Source organism: Acipenser ruthenus, chromosome 26, assembly GCF_902713425.1.
Source record: "Acipenser ruthenus chromosome 26, fAciRut3.2 maternal haplotype, whole genome shotgun sequence".
Taxonomy (NCBI): Eukaryota; Metazoa; Chordata; class Actinopteri; order Acipenseriformes; family Acipenseridae; genus Acipenser; species Acipenser ruthenus.
Genome location: NC_081214.1, coordinates 1,330,719 through 1,353,975, shown reverse-complemented (window position 1 = coordinate 1,353,975; position 23,257 = coordinate 1,330,719). Strand labels below are relative to the sequence as shown.

The following is a 23,257-nucleotide window of genomic DNA, read 5'->3' as shown; positions in this document are numbered from 1 at the left end:
AAACATTCTCTACAAGAATGTGTTTACAGTATTATTATTAATTTTTTTTTTTGTATCCAAAATATGTTTCCAGGCACTCCTTAGTTTTGCTTGACCTTTGTTTTCTCCTGGGACAATCTGAATTCTGAACGCCTATAAAAGACTATCATCCTAAACCAGCCTGGGAAACATCAGCAGTGTGTTTTATGTACAGCTGAAAAAACAAGGCTTAGTTCCACGTCTTCCACTGAGACTGAACCCCCTGGCTGTAATGCTTTAAAGAGGCCAGCATGTAGGTGTCATTCTGCATGAACGGACATGCTGAAACATATCAAAACCACTTCTTAATTATTCAAAGGAGAAGGAAAAAAAAACAACACCTGTTAACTTTAAAAAACAATATCATTCAAGGTATTTTGAGCTCTCTTGAACTGTCCAATTTTGTAATATTAAAACGGAATAGGAGTTAGTCAAATGCTGGGCACAAACGCAACCTTCCCAGAAATGGGAATTTGAAGCGTTCAATTCTGTAGAGTATTTAAAAGATGCTCTTGACTATTGATGCAATTTCACGCTGGTCTTGCAATTGAAAATAACAAGCCCACCCTCACTTGAAGGAGCTGCTGAGTCAGGAGTATGTACGGGAGCCGGGGCACGCGTCAGGACCCGGGTGCTTATCAGGGTTCTTTAAGAACTGTTTGGAGGAAGTGCCCGAAGACCGTCACTATCTGGGACTGATTGCACAGACATGTACACAAAGAGGCTGGACTGGAGAGGGTCAGGAAACGGTCATTTGATGGTTAAAAGAGATAGGGAGTCTGATGAGAGCAGAGAAGAAGAATCAGAAACAGTCAGTTTCAAGATTTCCGTTCCACGCTCTCGCCTGTCTGCAAGGTTTTAGTTTATTGCAGGTTTAATGCGTCCGAGAGTCAGATCCTGCAGAATAAGGAGTTCTAGAACTTCTAACTGATTCACTCGCCCCGCCAGCAGGGGGCAGCCTGTCCCACCACACACACACACCCCAACCCGTCCACAGCACCGCACTCCAGCACAGTTTCTCTCTCTTGCCTCGTCTCCCTGAGAAACCTTGCAGTTTGTTGATGCAAACAGCAGCACATGTTCCCATGGGATTTCTAATCTCTTGTTTTGGAAAAAATCAAACCTCTTCAGGGAATTAAAAGAGACGAGGTCAAAACTGCAGTGCGGTGCTGAGATGGAACATGGGGGACAGGGTTACTAAACATACTACATGCTGTAGTATGCCTTTGTAGTTTACCATAGTACAGCAAAGTGTAATAAAGCATGGTAGAGAATAGCTAGGCATGGTAAACCCTATTAATGAACATGGTAAGCTATGGTAAATGCATAGTATAACCATAGGGAAAGTGTGGTAAAACTGTACAAATACCGTGCAAGCATACTGTGGAGAACTTTCATAAAGGAACTGAAGCCATTCCCTATAGCAGGTCTTTAGTTTGTGGTTGTGTCTGAACTCGCCTGAAGCCTTCCTGCGCCCCTCCTGACCCTGAGGAGAGTTCCCCTTTACAATCATGAAAGGCAGACTCAGTATTATTCCATTGCACTTCTTTCAGCCTCAATCCATTCCCAGGGCGGTCCTGCTGTGAGTTGAGATTGAAGAACACTGATAGACACGCGCAGTCAGCTGCATACACAGACTTGGTCTTCTATTCTCAAGGCTGCTGCTCGCTGCCTTTCTTTCCCATGGGAAAGTTACATTAAACACGTCGGACTCATCGCAGAGCCCAGACACATGACTGGTTTGTCTGCTTGAGCGGCCTGCAGCCCACAAGCACCCTCTGCCCTGCATTGCTGACAATACAAACACACAGCAGCACAAGCACCTCTGCCCTGCATTGCTGACAATACAAACACACAGCAGCACAAGCACCCTCTGCCCTGCATTGCTGACAATACAAACACACAGCAGCACAAGCACCCTCTGCCCTGCATTGCTGACAATACAAACACACAGCAGCACAAGCACGCTCTGCCCTGCATTGCTGACAATACAAACACACAGCAGCACAAGCACCTCTGCCCTGCATTGCTGACAATACAAACACACAGCAGCACAAGCACGCTCTGCCCTGCATTGCTGACAATACAAACACACAGCAGCACAAGCACGCTCTGCTCTGCATTGCTGACAATACAAACACACAGCAGCACAAGCACCCTCTGCCCTGCATTGCTGACAATACAAACACACAGCAGCAAACACACCGTTTCATACAAACAAAAAATATTATATACAGCTATGGCCACAAGTTTTGCATCACCCTACAGAATTAACTAATGTTGCTTCATAAAGTCGAACGAAACCTGCTGAATAGTGTTACGTTAACATATTGAATTACATTACATTCATTTAGTTATCCTGTATTCTACGGCAGCAGTGTGGAGTAGTGGTAAGGGCGCTGGACTCTTGACCAAATGGTGGTGGGTTCAATCCCAGGTGGGGGACACTGATGCTGTACCCTTGAGCAAGGTACTTTACCTAGATTGCGCCAGTAAAAACCCGACTGTATAAAAGGGTAATTGTATGTAAAAATAATGTGATATCTTGTAACAATTGTAAGTTGCCCTGGATAAGCGTGTCTGTATTCATGTAGTTATCCTGTATTCATTTCCATGTTAATGATCCAACCAGTTTCTCATGCTTCTAGATACAATTTGTTATTTAGTGCTGTTTACCATGATTGACCACACTCTGCATTATGACTTCCCACGGTATACAGAGCGCAGTGATCGTTCATGAGAGCAGTGACTTTCACCATCACTTTGCATCAGTTGACTCGACCTCTCTGCGTGAACCCTGACATGGTAACCATGAGTCTGCATTGCCCAGGCACACAGGAGAGTATTGCGCTGTCCCGTATAAAACTCTGCAATGGCGCTGTGCAGTTTGCATTTACAGACCTTTTCATAATGCTTTACTACTGTCCATGTTGCACCGCACTGATTGTGAGTCCCCCATGCTTTCTATTGTAACTCAGTTAACACACGGCTCAGTTCGCTTGTGAGACTTTTTCAAGCACAGCACCGTGTAAATGTTTGTGATCTTAAAGAAAAGCACGATTTCCATTCTTCGTGACAATAGCAATGATTACTGAACCTTCTCAAGCAGCCCAACAGAATTCTTTCTGGGGTTTTGGTGCCCTCTACAGGGGCGGTAGCAAACTTTCTCCAAACACAGCGGGGACAGTTTTGATGTGCAATTCAATCTACTCCTTACACAGTGCACTGATCGTCTAACATCAAGAATTTAAAAGCATAAGATCATAACAGATATCTAGCCTTAGGCAGCAACGTATAGCGATGTGGCTTAGGCCTGTTAATATCTTAGTTATTTGCAGCCAGATTATTTTAGGACAGCGTTTACATTGAGAGTTAAGGTGAGACAGGGATACATATGAGACGAGAGAAAGAGAGGCGGAAGGAAGCAGGCAGAAACACAGCAGCAGGCTTTTCCTGTTACTAAAACGTCTCTTGTTGTGTTTTTATATTTAGTGTTCCTGGAAGGTGAGGGGCAGGCAGGCAGACTGGCAGGCAGGCAGGCAGGCAGACTGGCTGGCAGGCAGACTGGCAGTTCTGTATTACCATACTATATTAAGACTAAACAAGTGAAATCACAGGAAAGCGTGGTAAAGCACAGTGAAGCCTGGTAACGTGTTGTGAAAGATGCAAGGTAAAAGATGGACAATGCCCTGTTGGAAGCACGGTGAAACCATGTGAACTGACCACGGCACTGTAAACCCTTTAAGGAGCTTTTAAACAGCACTCAAGGTAATAATACCCAGCGTCTGCAGACAGGCTGCCTCTTCCATGATATAACGCAGCCACAGGATGTGAGTCAGTGGCTGGGAGCCCCGGTGTTGAGAAACAGGAATCAGAGACAATTGCAGGAAGACCAGGAATGTGATTCTGGAGTGAGTAACGCTGGGGCCTGCACGATTTCATTGATCCTAAAGCAGAGCTCCGCCTCAACGCTGCTGCTGGTGTTTATCTCTGCATGAAAACACAAACAATCATCCTGGCACATTCTCCACACAGCCCCGGCAGCGCACCCTGTCACTCAGCAGAGCTGTAGGAACTGTGTTTGGGGAGGAGCAGTGGACTGATTGAAGCTGCGTTGTCCCACAGTCATATGCACAGTAAAATGTGATCCCTGGGTCAGTGTTTATTAGATTCTTCAGTAATCTTCTGTGCACTCTGAGTCATCAGAGACCATTGTTGGCTTGCCAGTTTGTTTACAGTATCCCATGTCTTTCTCCCTTCTTGAAGCTTTCTGGCCATTCTTTCTGTCACTCTAATGACAGACGGACAGACAGACAGGCAGGCAAAGAGGCTGCTACTACCTGCAGCAGCAGGGGGGCATGTATGAAATATGCAGAAATGTAAAAAAAAAAAAAAAAAAACGTATTTCTGCAGTGTGATATTCTGGTACAGTATTAAAAAAACACGTCCTGCTGAGACTTTCTGTTGTTGATGAAACCGTAGCTGCTCATCACCAATGCCGCGTTAACAGTCTCTGTATGACTCCTCTCGCCAAACCCCTGCTGCCCGTTCTGCTTGTTTCTACTGCCATCTGGTGGACGATTGCAGACTACCACATGAAGTATCTGTACAGTCCTGTATTATCCAACAACACTGCGGTGCTAATGATGATCCACGGGACTAAAAAAAAAAACAGGCATTCTCAGAAATATGCACTGTGTTTACTTTTCTTTCTACACAGCTGAAAGGGCTTTTGTACAAAATAATATGCAGTACGCTTTCTGTCCTGCCAGGGGGCGCACATGTCCAGGTTGATCAAACAAAAGCAAGCTGCGTTGTGATCATGTGTCCCACATTGTGCATGAACTGAAGAAATCATTGCATGTCATCTGGAATTATTAAAGCCCTCTGTTAAGTGGTTTAAATGGTAGGCGAAGGCACCTTGAAATGTTACTAATAATTAGTAAATCATTGCAGTCACTTGGATTTGCTAATATGCGCTGTTGCTAACTGTGCTCTGAATGGGAATGGGGTGCTCCATTATTCATGGCCTTCTTAGCCAGGTCAGCGTAGGAATGTTAACTTGTTCTCCCCTGCTTTTTACTTGGTTAAATAAAGGACTTGGGTAAACAGACACGCCTGTGAAATCAATCACTGACTGCCGTGCAGACAATCTGCTGCAATTATAAAGAGGCCTGTTCTTCATCCATAGTTATACCCTGAAGCGACATTCCCATGCAGCTGTTTGGAAGTGCAAAAAGTAGCGTCTGAATTGCAGAAAAGCACGCCTCTGTATTTTAATCAGACATCTGAAATGGCTCCTTGTATGTGCTTCGACAGAAGACATCACTACTTAATTGTACTTTTTGGGATGAATCATTTACTGTGCTCTTAATACCGTGGCTCCCAACCCTGGTCCTGGGGACCCCCTGTGTATTCTGTTTTTAATTCCAACTGAGCTCTCACTTAATTATCTGAACCCTTAATTGAACTAATAATGTGTTTAGACCTTTTTACTTGTTTCCAGCTCTTAAACAGTTGCAGATTTCTAGTTCGCTGTAACATTTTATAAGCAACTTGAACTGTGCAACTGTTTAAGAGCTGAAAACAAAAGGTCTAATTAAGCAAATGATCAGTTCAATTAAGGGTCTAGTTAAGTAATTGAGAGCTGAGTTGGAATGAAAAGCAGCACACAGGGGGTCCCTGGGAGCAGGGTTGGGAAGCCCTGCTGTAGACCATGAAGAGGCAGTTTTGAGAACAGCCTATTGGCACTGCACAATAGGTGCATCAGCGAGAAGATAGAAAATTAACTTCATACTTTAACCTTCTGACCCCCCAGAGCTAGTGAAAGCAGTTCTTTCCACCATGTCCACCTGACTCAGTTGACGCCTGTCTGAAACATTCTGGGATTACCAGCGCTGTCCTGGGTTGAACCCTGTTGACAGTGTTATGGCAAGTGTCTCTAATTGTTATTAAACTGGCAGTTTGCTCCACTGGTTAAACTCCAGACCTGAAATATCAGCCAGTCCAGTTCCTGAGTGAATGATATGCTACATAAGTGCATGCGATTTTAATCAGGCTCTTACTTAACATTACACAAACAACTAAAAATCGTGTTTCAATATTGCCTTGCTATCTAATGTAAACAGCTTTTAATGTGTGGTTGATGATTGGGTAAAGAAATGCCATGTGTACAGGTTCTGGGCATATTTGATATAAGAGATGTATACAGATTACTGTTTCAGGTATATAAATAATATTTATGTTTATTAATATTTACACAATGTAAAACAGATATATGTATATGTCAAACAGTGCTCTAGGGGAGCCTTGATACCCCCCCCCGAATCAGTCAAGTTACTGATGTCAGCTGTCTCTCTTCTAGGAACACTTCATAGACACTGGCAACACCTGCCCTTTTCAGTGCTAAATATATTGGTTCATTTACAGCATCATGTTACGAGTGAGTGAGGGAGCAGTAAGGCAATCTCACAGCCTGGGGTTACATTCATGACATCCTCCGTACCAGGGTTTGACCGTTTTGCTCTGCGATTTGTGTCAGTATGATCCTGCATTATGCCAAGGCTTGGGCACACACATTGCACGCTGTCCTTCATCACCAAACACCAGTGGGATCAGCTTACCTGAGCTCAATGCAAATAGATGTAGCTCTATGCACATTTCGTTTTAGTAGACTGCACTGAAAATATTTTATCAGCTGTCAAAGGGTAGTCTTTCAACCATGACTAGAAAACACAACAACGGTGGTAGCAATATTAGAAAAACTAACAAGTTTAATTTCAACAAGACTTTATAATGTAAAGTTCCTTATTGCTGAATTAGTTAGTCATTTACATTATATGGAAATGCATACATTACAGTTTGTCTTCTAAACATTCAACATCGCCACCCACTTTGAGAATACAGCTGCTTGACAACAACAAAAAAAAGTGGATACCCTAACATCTGCAAAAACTACTAAATATATACACAGCTGACCTAAACATAACCTTTACGAAATGCTGCAAGCTTGCATGCTGTGTTGACAATGTTACAATGTTATGGAACGTCATGGGTGCAACAGGCAGGAGGAGATACTGGAAGAAAAATGGGTTATAGGGCAGAGCTTTGGATGTGTAGCTTTCTTCAAGGCTAAATGAGACAAGAATGAGCAGTTAACGCAGAGCCATTGTCTTGGTTTTTAAAATGAAAGTAAAATAAAAAAAAACTGGTAAATCTTCATTTGACTCCAATGACCAAATAAACTTTTAGAAAACTAGATATTGCTGCCAGCAACAGCTTTAGTGTGAACACCGTTTATCCGAAGATTAAGCTCCTCAACAGTCACGTTGTTTCTATTTGCAGTTTAGGACAGGAATAGACAGACGCCTTCAACTAACACTATCCTTGAAAAACATTTAACAAACCCATATTTGACAGTTAGCTCTCAAAACCAACTCCAACCTGATGTGTCAGATGAAGTGTGGCAAGAGATTTTATGTAGAAACAGAGCAGATTGTGGGACAGTTCAAGATGTTGGTTGCATACACAACTCCTGCCAAGGATATAAATACTACAGTTATTTTGCAACAACTCCTTTGCAATAACCAAGATTGTAAGATTTTACATCTTGACTTTCTTCAATAATCTTGAATGGGTGACAGATTCTAAAACTTTTACTGGCTATATTAACATTACTGGTCAATCAAACTATGCTGCAAACATCTTTGTATATCTCTTGAAATGGAAGCTTCTAGAAGTGTTCATGATAAAGCCATGTATATTTAACCTTCCCCCAATATTTAAACCTATAACATTAAAATTACGACAGAACTAACAGTATGTAGAAGAAAAATAAAAATGAGAAATACTTTGTGCAGCCAAACAGGTTCATCAAAAAAAAAAAAAAAAAAAAAAAAACACACCTCACAAAAAAAATATGAGAATGAAAGTCACAAATAAACAAGCTTAAGAATTTAACAAGGTCTTTGAAGAAAATACTGAAGAAAAAATGGAAAATAACCCCCACAATGATACATTCATTTTTATACCTGCAAGTACAGATACACAATGGTTAAAGCATCTTGCTTTAACTTTGGCAGTTACCGGACCATAAAATCCCACCAAATATGATAAATCATTCATAACAATCCCAACATGACTGGAGCAACTGGTGGGGTTATATACTGCAGTTCTAACCCATTTACAAATAAACAAGCTGCAAGATGTGTCTACTCCATGCATTTGTGCAGGAACATGTTATCATTCACAGTACATGTACAAACAGGCTTGGATACATAAATATTCAAAAAGTGAAAGAAATACATTATAAAAAATACAAAAAAACCACAACACCTGCAGCACCTTATTTACCATCAATAGTTTGTCAAGTTTTAAAGCAGATCAAACCTTTAATAACAAAAAAAACCACTGATCATAGAAGGCCATTGGCATCAGCCACAATGGTCAAAACTATTTGTCCAACTAGCATTGCCGATGCTGTAAACTGAATTCAATACAAATCTCACTTTACAGCTTTTCAACTGTATGAGGGAAAAAAATACATTTACAAAAATAAATGTGCTTTTTTGACCTGCTCAAATACATTGAAATCCCAGTGCACAGAATAAGTGCTGAAGTCTTGCTTCTTGTGAGTGTTACACCAATCTCACTGTCTTTACAGCACAGCGAGTTCCCTCATACTACAAAGCAGAACACAAAAGCTATATATACACAAACACCAGTTTGTAAATCAGCTTGAACCACAAAAGAAATTGAAAAATATTGGCTTTTTATACACACACTATTGTCTTCACAGATTTTCTAACACAGAAACAAATTGGGTCTGCTTAGGAGGTGTTTATTCATCTCTAAAGAACAAAGAAATAAGTGCACTGACTGATAAATAGCAAAAAGAAAAGTGAAAATGAGGCCCTCCAGTGCTTTGCAAGGTTCAGATCTACACATATTATCCTGGAGGACTTCAAACAAGGACAATACAATGTATCAAACTCACAGCATAGGGTTTAGAAACAGCACATTTTCAGTTTAAGGAATTTCATTGGTAAACAGCGTGCAATTCAGCTTATTTCTTTCACATAATCCTGTAAGACAGAAAGTCCATCACTCTGTCTGGGACAGGCAGCTTCTTGACCTCGTCCGTGGACATCACTCTCCGGATTGCCATGCGGCACAAGTGCTGGAGACTGGAGATGATCCGAGGCGTGGCCCAGAAGTAAACGCTGCCGTCACGAGTCCTAAAAGGGAACAGAACAAACAAAAGCAAGGCTTTAACATTATATACATATTACATTACACAATTACTAAGCAATAATATAGTATAAAATGTATTTACATATACAATCTTATTATAATATCATATTCCTGAGACAGGTCCGTCTCTCCCAGTCCCCTCCCCCAGAGTACAATTTTCCATAATCCCGTTTTACAAATAGGAGCAACTGGTAGTTTTTTGTTGGTTTTATTAAAGTTCTCTTAAACTCACCCAGCAGCTAAAACGCTGCCATCAATTGAAAAGGCACAACACAGCCCATTACTCAGAGGGGCAATGGCTTGTGGAGACTTCTGTTCAATATTCCAGAACCTTATTAATCTGAAAATAGAAAAAAACAAGTTATTGCTATCTGAATCACAATCAAGTTACATACATAAAGGAGGAGTCTGTATATGCACCGTCCTTCCGGTTACAGACACAACATACTGGTTTCAAGTTCACAAGCTTTTTCTCAGGACACTATTTCCATTACAGATAACGGTTACATTTGACTTCAGTTAAAGTAAAACCTTACATTACAAAACTTTCAATTGATTGGATTGCCTACATTAAAAAAAAAAAGTAATTGCAAGCTATACACATTTCATTGGGGTGGGTGGGGGGGTTGATTATTAACAGATTTTCATGTCAGCCATTTCACAAAAAACAAAAAACTGGCTCAGTTTATGATCTGCAGTGTTCTAATCCAAACGAGACAGAATCTGGAGGACTAAAAGTGATTTATTGCCATCATGTGAACAGCATGTGATAAATCCCCACAGGGCCCCAGAAACAGCTAACTCACATTTGGACAAGCACCAACATGCAAGAATCCTTCATTTTTAAACAAAGGAAATGAAGCCAGAGAGAAGCTGTAGTTTTACTTTCTAGAGAAACTGTACAGAACCTTACACAGATCATTAACCCTTAACCTTTTATTTTATTAGTTTATAATTGTCATTTAACATATCTACCGATTAACAGCAAGTTTTTTTTTTCTTTTTTTTTTTATGTATAATTAGAATCTCAGCAGTAACTTCCAGACAAATGCATTCAAAATAGTAATGCTGTGAGTATTCATTATTAAACATTACAGTACCCACTACTGTTTAACAATAAAAACAACCTGCCACCAGTTTGTACAATTTAAAAATTGCTTTATAAGCCCCTGTGACAGGGCCAAGTTGTTACCGGCAGGTATAGAGACTCAGACAAGGAAAGCTGCAGCGATGCGCTAATGCGCCAGTTTAATCACAAATAATAAAACAAACAAAGACAGAGACAAAACCAAACAGTGACGCGGTGGACAAGACAAACACTTAAACAAAACAGTGCATATACTGGAAATACCGGGGTTTCAGGCTGGGCCGCTGCTTGCAATGAAACAGAGCTTCATAAAACTCCCCTGAACACCAACAACACTTCTCTATTTAACTCAACATGCAGCACACAAAACCCAAACCTCCACCTCTATCACCAACATTAATTCAAACTTAACACCCGTGATCACCCTTTTTATACACCTGTGACTGGAGCCCAATTAATTATTAATTCAATTTACAGCTCCAGCCACATTCCCACATGTTTTGACAGGGAGGAATTTAACCTCCTCCCTGCCAACCTAGTACTTCCCACACATTTCATTACGGCAGGGCTTTGCCCTGCCACGGCCCCCATTCAAGGAAATCTCATTAAGAGAGTGGATTAAATACTTATACTTCGCCTAATACAAGCGGATGCATGATCTGTACTTCAGAAATGGTACATTACTGCTTTCTGCATATCCACAAAAGATTCCAGTTTTGCTTTTTATTAAGGGTTGGGGGGTAGCAAAGGATGCTTATTTGTGTGTTAAAGGTTAAAGACACAGTCCATTTATCAATCATCATGTCAAATGGATTTTATGTTAAAAAGGTTAAAAAAAAATCAGTGAATAAACTGGATTGTCACTTCTTACCTATCATCAGCAATACTGGCAATGCTCTGTCCGTCGTGACAGAATGAGACAGACCTCACCCAGCGGTCATTCTCCCCTCCAGCAAATATAAGAGTTGGAGGAGGGAACAGGTGTCTGAAGAAAAAACAAAAACAAAATTAAGCCACGATTAAAACCACAGTATTAGATTGCAATTTAACAGTGAACCCAGTATAATCTGTTACAGGGGTCCAGGTACTAAAGACTATTCTAGATGCATAAACCGGGTTTTTATTTTTTGCAAAACATTATTAAGGGGTCAACTCTCTGCAAGTCATCTTACCCAAACTCAAACAACACGCTGCCAGTACAAGGATCCCAGACTAGAACACGTGTGTCATAAGAAGCCGTTGCCAATAAGGCCCCATCGGGAGAAAATTCACAAGACACTACGTCATTATGATGACCTTCCAGCTTGCGGATCATGGTGTATGTATCCATGTCCCACAGGAACACCTGCAATGAACACAGGGCTGTTATAACCTACTGCCTCCAAGCTGACAACATAACATTTTCAATGAAATAATTAATTAATGTAAAATCTAAACCAGTCATTTACAAATTTAAAAAAACTTCCTCTGAATTTAAAGATGGGACTAAAATATGCTCAGTGCCACAACAGTTAAGTGTTAAACAAACATGCCAAGAAACTTTTTTTTTTTTTTTTTAAATGCACAAAAGCGTATCTTTTTTCTCTTAACAGTTGGGTTTATAAATTGTTTAAAAGATCAGTTGTTAAACCAAACTATATATAAAGTATTTCTTTATTTTTAAAAAGGAATGAATACAGTTACTAACCCCCCCCCCTCAAACTACAGAAAGTTTAGAAAAATATATATATACAAACAAGTAACTTAAGGTAACCTATTGTTACTCCAGTGGTATCCCCTGTCAAAGTGTTAGATCACTTGTGATTACAGTAAGCTCGCCCAGGCAGCGGGAGCCTACGAAGAGAAACAAATACTGCAAGAGAAAAAAACATTTGATGGCCAAAAGGAACAAGCCTCTGGCAAACACACAATTCAAGCATGCAACTTTCACTGCGAAATCAGCACCTGTTAATTTTATCATCTACAGTGATTGTTAAAACTGAGCAAAAGTTAAGCAAATCTAGCCCAAAATGTTTAACTACAATTCCTACACCTGCCACATTATATACATGTCAACACCAATGTAACTTCTGTCTGAACTTGCTTAGGTACTCATGCCTTTACTGAGGAGACTCCTCATCCTCCTCCTATATTAGAATAATGAATAATAAGTAATGAATAGGGCCCTTTCTCAGTTGACTGCTTGCATTCCTGCAGCTGTTAATTTTTCTACAAAATAAACATTGCCACACAAATGGCAGTTAATGTCCATGCAGCAGCGAAGTGTGTCAGCCACCTCCCAATGTTAATGTAGAGGACAGCCACATGCTGGTAAAAAGAATTAGCTTTTAAAGCCTTAAAATGGGATTTTTATGTTTAAAAAACAAAAAAGGACCTGGCACCTTTAATATTATACCATGCAATCTATACCAAAATAAGTTGTAAATTGTATCAAAACGTCTGTCCTTGGTGATCAAAACATGGAAGCTAAAGTAATTTTGGCCAGTTCAACTTGGAGCACTTTGGTCAACATCGCTGGAACAAAACGTTGGCCTAATTACACAGTTTTTATGAAGCAGATCAACTGCAGAGATGATAAAAATTGAAGCAGTTTACTGAAGGACAAATAACCCTTTTGTGTTTGTATTGCGTTTAGAAAGACCTGAGCCATTCATAACCAAGTTACATTATTAGATAAAAAAAAAAAAAAGCTTTGCAAGAACATGTGACCATCAGTGTTTAAAACCAAAATGTCTCAGATCAGACCGTACTAGGGAGTTCCTCTCTATTCTAACAAGTGTGAATTACACTGTTAAGATTTCTCATTCAAGCTCTTAGACATTAAATGAAACAGAGCATGGGGAGGGGTGGGAGGTCAAGAAATTCTAGATTTGACATACTTTCAAACTATTAAAAGATACGAATAAATCATTCATTGAGTAATCTAATCTAGTTTGCCTGACAGCAGACAGATCTGTATGTGCAAGCCAGTAGTAGTTTTAAGGGGAGGGCAGAATGTGTTTAGGAAAAAAAAAAAAAAAGAAGTGGACATCAACCAGCACCTACGTACAGTAAGCCTTACTGTCAGAAGCAAGGCTACCTCCTTGTATGGGCAAGCTCGTCCCAAGCCTGGTAGCCGGAAATGCCACTCTTTCTGCACCCGCTACTCTACGTGAGCGTGGCGCTCCCATCAAAACCTCAATCACACCACATATTGCTGCCACCACCTGTGACAGGGAAAGCAAGACACTTATGGAAAAACATAACAAAATAAATTTAAAAAATCATTGTGTAAAACACAATGAAAAATAAGTTTACAGACTGTCTTAATTATAAATCTATTTAACTGTGCTGAATTGGGGAGATTAACTTTACGAGCAACTTTTTCTGGCAGCTGTTGAAGTTATGGGTGATATTCTTAAGCAATTAACAGTGGCTTAAATCAAACTGACAAATAACTGTTGCCTGAAACTAACTGCAACAGTTGCCTGGTGTTGCATCATCGCAGCTGCTGTGTGGAATCTACAGCTGTTTTTTTGTTCTACACATGTTCTAAAAAGACAAACTTGACCTGTGCGACCATGGAAGCACTGGTCCAAGTGGATATCCAAGGAATAGTAAAGCTCAGACTCGTTGTCTTGAGAACTGCCTTTTATGTGCACTGGAAAACAATGCAGCTCTATTTAAAAAGAGAGAGTACTTTTAGGAGCCGATTGGAGCAGAAACCTGGGCTGCTTGTAACACTCAAAGACCCGTCTACCCTACTGCACTGCACTTGTTCAGCAATGTTGTTTGGGGTGATCAATTATTCAACCACACAGGCTAGATCTACTAGAACAGGGAGGTGCAGAGCAAGGCTTCCCCATGCTGCACCTCCACAGTGTGTGTGCACTACACAGCACAGTGCAGAAACAGAATACCACAGTCACTCAACTCCTCCGGGCCATAAGGAGAGGCGATAAAGACGGCAGGTTATTTTCTAATGTGAAAAATCTTTAAAATGACTTTGGGTCAAATTCCGTGGTGGTGGGGTCTACAGCTGCTTAGTGTTTCAGGACTGTGGGTAGAAGTCCAACATCAAATGAACTCAATTGTCCACCAAATTATAGCAAATCTGTGTGTTTCTGGCCACAATAACAGGGCAATAAGAGAATATAATACTTCAGCTATAATACACAAATCTGCTCATAATTTCTAATGCCAACATCTGATCGAAAGCATCATAACAAAATACAGCTATGAAACTGAAAGTATCTTTATTTGAAGAATTATTGCTATTGATATTTTTTGATTCTTTGATTAAGAATTATTTAGAAGAAAGGGATTTGCTTGCATGGAAGTATTGTTGTTTGTAGGACCTCAAGGTAAATTTGTATAGTTGACAACTTATTTCTCATAGTAATAAGTTACTAATATTCACACACAAAAAAAAGCAGTACATGTTTTATACAGATGTTGTATTCCGGACAGTATTATAACTCATTCCAAACAATTATTTTTTGATGGTACACAGTTCCACTTTAACAATTTTTTTTTTTTTTTTTTTTTTTTTAAATCTAGTCAGGTGGTGCAGGCTCTCCAATTTAAAACGGGCAATCTATTTTAATAGATGGGATGCAGTAACCATCAAACTTTAATATTACTACAGTTTGCATGCATATTGTATTACAAAGGCAAACAAACAACAACCTGCAAGCAGGATTGTGAACAGGACACGGAGCAACATTAAGCACTATATTTGGATTTCATTAGAAGAATATTATGCAAACATAGCACTGAACTCGTAGAAAAGAAAAGGGAACTTAAATGCTTACCGCTTTACTAGCGCCTACAGAGCACAGAACAGAGGAATCGGGAGAGAAAGCAGAGCAATACACCCAACTCTGGTGTCCTCTCAGCACTTTTATCATGTTTCCTGTAAAACAAGAAAATACATTCATGCTTGAACAGCATTCATACAGAGCTGCGCATGTCATGGGGTTGCTAGCTAGACATAGCTTTACATGGCATCTCTAAACAAAAACCTGCAAAAGACTAGATAGTGGAATAATGCACTTTATTCCAACTGAACCTAGAGACGTTATACTTGTCTGAACAGCAACACCAAACCATTAAAGAAAAATTAAGACATGGAAACGCATTGAATAGGTATGTTTTGGAATGTGTTATCAAAGGGGGTATGGTAGATTAATCTTGATTTAAAAAAATAAATAAAAAAATCAGAAAGTGGTGTGTCATATAGATCATATTTTCAGTATGCACACATTTTCAGTATCCAGTTCTACAGTAGTTGAATAACCAGTCATGCTTGAAATCCATGCAACTCAAATTGTGCAACTTACCATCGTCTTTAAGGTCCCAAACCCTCAGGGTTTTATCTCGGGAGGCAGATACTAAAATAAGGCTTCCATCCGGGGCAAAAGTCAGGTCACGCACCACTTCAGTGTGATCCATCAAATTTAGCAACAGTTTACCTAAACAGAATTACACACAAAAAAAAAAAAAAAATACACATTGTATACACAGTTCAAACATCCCTCAAAGAAAACTGCTTGTTGAAACATGGGATAAACCTTTCACACGGAATTCATGTGCGATTGGTGTACCGTGCCAAGTTTTGGGGAGTAGTTTTATGAAAAATATGCATAGTGTCTTGGGATGACACTAATCCTTTTGTTAAACTATATGTTGCAACAGGATTTCCCTCAACATACATTTCAGATAATCCTACCACTAACAAGCATATCTATTGCAAAGTAGGCCTCTGGGTTTGTTACCTGTACAGCAATTCATATGCCAATTACCCTTATATAACAGCTATTGATTTTTCTCAAAAAGGCCTACTTGTAAAAAGAAACCATGCAACTTACAACATAATTTATTTTTTTTATGTGCACTGAACTCAAAAAGTAATTGTTTGGTAATGAGAGGTTATCAGCAGTTTGGTTGGCTAACAGTAGGTTTACAGCTTTACACTCTACTGGATATGGGATAATCCAAGGGCATCTAATCTTCATAAACCACCATTTAATTATATTTTTCAACTCCTACCCTAACAAAAGGTTATATAGCTAGTTGAGCCAAGAAACACCAAGATAGGAGTTTGATATCAAAGACCCAAAGTCTAGTCTTAGCCAGTTTTTTTGTTTTGTTTTGTTTTACCCCTATTGGCACAGTGATTAGGGAAATTAACAAATAGTCAGAAAGTATTTAAATAAGAAGTGTCAAAGAGAAAAATAAGAAAAAAAGCCAGTTACATATTTTCTGTATATGCATTTTGAAAATAAGAAATGGGACTGGCCAATTTCCTCACAAGCGTTGAAACTAAATTCTATTGAAGTCAATTATCGTTCCTTAGGTTTCAACCAAAATTAACCAAACCCAAAAACCGCCTCCGACAAACGCAACTTTTACAGCCAATCATGGAAAACTTCTGGGACCTGCCACTTCGTGCACAACACAAACCAGTAAAGTTACTCAACAGCTATTAAACAGTAATACTGGATACCTTCCAACATGGAGGCCAAGTGATGCATGTTTGCTTGGATCATAGTCAGATGTCAAAAGAGACCTCCAACTGGCTCTACTTTGTACCTTTATTCTTATGACTGTTAGATTTTACAGGTTGCCTATTTATCCCAAACCTCAGATTGCTCTGCTTTTTATAGATAAAATAAAGCACACATAAAGAATCCACTACTGAAATATTAAACAACTCCATTAGGGGATTTATTGAAGTCTGCTTCACGAAATGGAAGGGCAGGGTAAACATTAACTCCGGTGCAGCTTGTACAGCGGGAGACTACTCACTTCAATACACAGAGCCCACCTTTCAGAGCCATTAACAAAACAGCCTCGCATTCACATTTAAACAAACACTCTGGACGTCAGCATGGGCCGTTTCAACTCATTAGGAAATCACTAGAATTATAAAATCCATATAACTGACAAAAACAGGAAACCAACCAGGGAGCGCAGTTTAAACATGGTAAGCAATGCAGTCTCTTTACCTTCTACAGAAATGTCATTTCCTCATACTATTTTAACATTTACATTTTTTGCATTGTCAGCAAGCGATTCATAACACCGCATCATGGAAATGTACAGCTTTTGTGAAGCACTGGTCGTAACATTAAAACTTTCTCTTCCTCGCAAAAAGAAAATTCAATAGGGGACAACAGCAGAAAATGGTTACAGCTTTCGCACTTCGATTATATTGGAGACAGAAAGAAATGATATACCTGTATATACATCCCAGATCTTGATGCGCCCATTGTTGAGCCCTGTTGCTAGCAGCAGCTGGTCCTGTCCAAACTTGAAGCGATGCCATTCTATATTGGCACAGCGGCTTTGTTTCTCTGGCACAGATGAGCCAAACGCCAGGCCCCAGACAACGTCTCCACAGTCAATAGTGTGCTCCCGGGGAATATTCTTCTGCTGCCCATCGCTGTTCTGTGTGGACAGCCTTCTGTCACCCACATTGTTAATGACATTGCCATCAAGCGTACTGCAATGGGGCAGACACACACAGAAGTTTACATTACTACACATCGTGCCTAATAAACTCCAATTCAGTATTATTGAGATACATTAAAACTAATTTAAAGACTCCACAAAAAAATGTACAACAGTTACTATAACCACACAATACAGTACACTATATAATGATAAAGAAACTATGTAAAAAAAAAAAGTTAACAAAAGCAATGAAAGGTCGCTTCAGCAGCCACAAGACTGCTGATAGGATTGAAAAGGGCTCAATGAAGCCAACTAAGATTGCTATCCCAGATACAAGCAGCCACGTGCTCTTACTGTGTGTGAAGCGTTGCACTGTTAAAAAGGGACATTGGATAAGTGACCTGTCACCTTACAAATAGTGACACATTATTTCAAGATTCGTGGACTTTCAGCTTTTGGATTACAAGCTGAAAACAGCAGCATTTGTTGCCAAGTGCAAAAAAGAATGAATCGCTCTATTGAGTACATAGCAAAGTGTGGCTGGAAACTTGACCAATCCAGCACTTGCCTTTATAACATCAACATGCGATAAACTGAATGCCTGCCAAATCTCAACTCGCCCACCTTATATACAGTATAATGCAGTGTTTTAATTGCTACTAATTTGTACACTAACCCTAAGCGATGTTTCTGGGGTAGTATGGTAGAACACAGCACTCTTTTTAGTCATATGAGGCAACAAACAGAATGCTGGGCTGTTCACTGGGCCACGAAACTTGCATAAAACATTACACCACCTTAGACAGAAAACTGAAATCTAGTGGTATTTAGACAAGCTAGACCCAGTTCCTGGAGATAATAGACATGCTTACAAATTGTTCAGGCATTGGGACCAGGGAATGAGCCTGACAATGCGGTGACCCTGAGACCAAGCAAAATAAGAACCGTCCGGAGCAAAAGAGACAGTCCAGGTTTCCCGGCCAGACTTCTGGTCAAAGGGGGCGGACGGTGTCAAAAGCTCTCCGACGAACCAGGACTTAGCTGGGGACAAATAAAATAAATACAAATGTTAAGATATTTCTGGGTGGAAGGGGCAGGAAGCAGAGTCTTCAACAAACAGATAAGGTCAGGTCAATTTGTTCTGAATGTGTAATTTAATATAGGGACTGAGCACGTCAGGCAAAACAATAATCAGTCTTCAAAAATGACCCATGAGTTATTCCCAGAGGTGTGTTCTTCAAAATGAGCCATTTTTTTTGGTTATTTTAAAAACGTAGTGATAAGTGTTTAGATGCAGACTGTTGTATACCAGTTTATGTTTAGAAATTGATTAGTTATATAAAAATAAAATTGTAACACTTTAGTCCAGTCATTATGTTTTAAGGGCGTGTATGGTATTAAAAGCAGGATTCGGTTTCATACCTTGGTATTTACTTAGTGTTTCTTTATACATTGCCAATGTTTCTATATGTGGTAATGGATATCAAAACCTAATGCTTCATGTCTGTGCTTTTCTTGTGAATGTCCAATGCACGAGGGGGCGGGGAGGGAAGAGATACACCCCTCCCGAAAGAAAAAACAGAAATTGCATAAATTACTATTATTGATAAATGCTCGCCTTATCCGACATGACTATTTCCAGAATCATTTTTAGACCTGTTGTATTCCATTCTTTGTTTATTTGAGTCGCGTTGGATGGGAGACGGGCAAAGTTCCAAGTCCACTCAGATAGGAAATTCCTACCTTCCTTGTGCACATGTGGCTTAAAATACTTTTAACAAGCGAGATTTGAAAGAATAAAACATTGTACTATTTATTTTAAAATTACACACAACATGCTTTTCGCAAGTAATAATAATAATAATAATAATAATAATAATAATAATAATAAACACGCTATCATTGAATCAGTGTTCTCGTGTAAGTGTCACTCTTTAGTCCCGAGTTAATTTTCTACATATCGCGTTTCAACGGGGTCTTCAAGAGTCAGCAACAAAGTTAACACCTAAAATAAAGCTTTATACAAAACAAATTAAATTACTGTCATTGAATAACATTGTATGTGCAGTATTTTTTAACGAGTTGTTTTGCACGGAGACAAAGGACTAAAACTACACCCGATTATGACTCAGTGGCTCGGGACAGGCTGTGAAAATCTAATTTAAAACTTGCCAGACTCGTGTCACGACTGTGGGAGGAGAGGGGGGTTAGCCCGGTGTGTTCGTGCGGTGAAATTAGCGTCGTCAATGGCAGTCGGTGCTGAATTCGTAACCAGTACAACACAATACGGTGAAGCAAAACCAAGCAGTTAGCAAAGATCAATGATCACTTACCATCAGCCGCTACTGCGAAAATACATTTAAAGTCAAATCACTGTATGACAAATACTAGTTCGTTTTTTCATCAAAGATCCATTCGACAAAAAGTATTTAACAATAGTATTGGTCAACCAAAGGTCCAAAAGCAAAGGTTAAAATAATAATAATAATAATAATAATAATAATAATAATAATAATAATAATAATAATAAACGTACCTATTTCATTTTCGTTTACAAAATCTGGGAAGCTTGCCATCTAAATTGGAACTGGGTGCTTTGAAAAACAAAAACTACAAGTAAAAAAAAAGTATATATATATATATTTATTGAAGTCCACGTCTGTAAAAACGAGCCGGGAAAGGAACCCGTGTCCTGTGTTTGCTACTGAAAAACCACAAGAAAACCCTCTCGCGCAGCGACCGTTAGAGTCCTGTTGAGAGAGAAAACAAAACCACACTACAAAACAAACTGGCTATTCTGTGTGTCCCTTAAACCGATACAGGTCTCAAAAAAAGATGTCAGTTTATTGGAAGCACCAGCAAAATACAATAAACGAATTACAAAAGCACACCTAGTAATACACCGACTACACTTCCATACACAGTGCTACTCTATACTGAGCTAATATGGCTGCTGACTGGATGCTTTAACCAGACGTCGAGATGGGCGTGGTAGAAAAATACGTCACTACTGCTTCCATAGAGACCGACTACCGTATAACCACACACATAGGCCCATTCTTATACGCGGTCGATTGTTTCATTGGAGTAAAATAGATTAAATTGAAGGTGTGTAAAACTGACCTTGGAGACTTTGGTGTAGTATTTTAGCTATAACTGGAAAAATGTATTCTGGTGTCGTTTGATAATTTAAATCTCAAATCAGTTCAACGTACTCGCCTATGAGTCACTAGTGAGTGCGCCTATTTTTTGCGATGGTACGGTAATGACCTTATCTGTGGAGAAGAGGTTGAATGGATGAAGCGTCACATGCTCTGTGTTTTGTTTATTAAGCCGTCCAATAAGCGTCCACTTTGCTTATTATTATTATTATTTGTTTATTTAGCAGACGCCTTTATCCAAGGCGACGACTAGGGTGTGTGAACTATGCATCAGCTGCAGAGTCACTTAACTACGTCTCACCCCAAAGACGGAGCACAAGGAGGTTAAGTGACTTGCTCAGGGTCACACAATGAGTCAGTGGCTGAGGTGGATTTGAACCGGGGACCTCCTGGTTACAAGCCCATTTCTTTAACCACTGGACCACACAGCCTCCCTTCCTTCGTTTCGTATTTACTTTTTCCCGCTTTGGTTAAACCTGAAATACTGTAGACACCGCATTTATACTGCTTTGAGCTTTGATGTGAATGCTGACCCCCAGTGAACTTTCAGCTATAGCTGTACATGTACTCAATGTCATACCCAATGCCTGTACGAAAGGTCAATGCCCCCCGGACAAGAACAGCGAAGCACTACCTTGACATTATTCAGATGCTACAGCATCTACATTTCAAAATACAGTATACGTGTGTGTGTGTGTGTGTGTGTGTGTGTGTCTGTCGCACTTTGCAATACTGTTGCATACGTTTACTAGTGTGTGTTTGCAGTTGATTGTGTAACCTAAATACCACGGAACCACTGGCTAAATGCAATTGCTGTCACTAACCCTTTTCATACATGGAGACCTCATATGGGGACGGAAATAAAACACGTATGTTCTTTATATGGATGCCAGTGGTAGACCACATCAAGCAATGGGAAAACTATGGAACGCATTTGCAATGAGAATTATGTGTCCAAAACTATTTTGTCAGCTGTTTTTCAATAATTCATGCGTAAAGGGGTTACGCGTACTGTGGGTTTTGTCCAATCGGTTGTTGTGGTTTGTGGCGACATCTGGTGGCCTCACATCTAACTGCTGCCTTTCACAGTGTACATCAAAGAAGATGAGGACTGAGAAGAACGAGAGCTAGGTTGAGACAACCGAATCTTACAATTCTGGAGAGAGTGGTTCCCTTGTGAAAGTTTATCACGGTAAAATCACAGCAACGTGTATAAGAGCATGCTGAAAGCACTGTAAAGCACAGGCAGGGACTGTAAAGACCAGTGAGGTACAGTAAAGTGCGTTAATAAACATGGCAAACCAAGGTAAACTATGCACAGTATAATGTTCCTTTAAATAAAGCTGTACCAATTCAAGTTCATTAAATTGAACTGGATTAAGCCCATGTATATCTACATTTTTAATTGTGTTTAACACACATATACATTTCTCATGGTTAAGTACATATACAGTTATGGTTTGGTCTTGTTTTATTGTCTTTCTTGCCTTTAATCGTTTTTTTTTCTGTGTGTGTTGGCCGTTTATTGCATTATTTATTAATTAAAAAAAAATACTTCAATAAATTAAATAACGTTATTATAGAAAATAAAACGAAGTATAAACAAAATATGCACCATCCCTTTCGTGTTCTGCCAAAATGATATTTAAGAAATATAGATATTATAACAACAAATAAATACAAAAAGAATCATTCTTTGCTTTTTCATGACGGCATTATCATTTTCACAGCTCCGTTAATAGATGTTCCACTTATATATTTTTTTTCAATGGCGGTTCTGCCGCGTGCTTCACCGCCTGTTCTCTCCCACATTAAATTCCATGGATTTCCTCCATTCACGTTTTTCTTCAGGCTCCCCAAAGGGAAAGGCTGGAATCAGTGCTTTGCCATGAACGGTCTTGTGATGACAGCACAAATACACAAGCCCACCTTCTCAATGAGGAGCACCTTTCACCGTTCACCGCTAGGGGCACCCTTGCACCAGCAAAGCGAGCAAGCTGCAGCTGTCCGTTGCAATGAGGTTTAGTGTATGTGAATTGTAAAAGCCTGTGCTGGTAGAAATTGCACAGGGAGTGTGTGAACTAAGTCAGAGTGGTGCCTGTATTGAAGTAATGATCAATAACTAGCACAATTGCAAACCAGATGTATATATGAATGGTTAAGTTATGGGTCTGTGCATTAAGCACGGATGCACTTCCCCTGTTCATTATAATTTATAAGTCGGTTAATATACGGTATGTGCGTGTTTCAGTAATCAATACACCGGCTTTTCACCCGTCACGGTGTGCGGAACTATCAAAAT

The 23,257-nt window shown here is 39.6% G+C and overlaps 1 protein-coding gene across 1 annotated transcript; it reads right to left on the bottom strand.

Annotated features, from left to right (window-relative positions):
• Positions 1–6,773: 6,773 nt before the first annotated feature.
• Positions 6,774–20,744, bottom strand: LOC117429498 (WD repeat and SOCS box-containing protein 1-like). The gene is made up of 9 exons (XM_034049031.3): positions 20,331–20,744; positions 18,667–18,835; positions 17,578–17,843; positions 15,679–15,810; positions 15,151–15,251; positions 11,530–11,702; positions 11,229–11,342; positions 9,503–9,610; positions 6,774–9,254 (listed from the first exon to the last, which is right to left on the bottom strand). The coding sequence occupies exons 1-9, from the start codon at positions 20,368–20,370 to the stop codon at positions 9,092–9,094; spliced, it is 1,266 nt and encodes a 421-aa protein (XP_033904922.2). The 5' UTR covers positions 20,371–20,744; the 3' UTR covers positions 6,774–9,091.
• Positions 20,745–23,257: the final 2,513 nt, after the last annotated feature.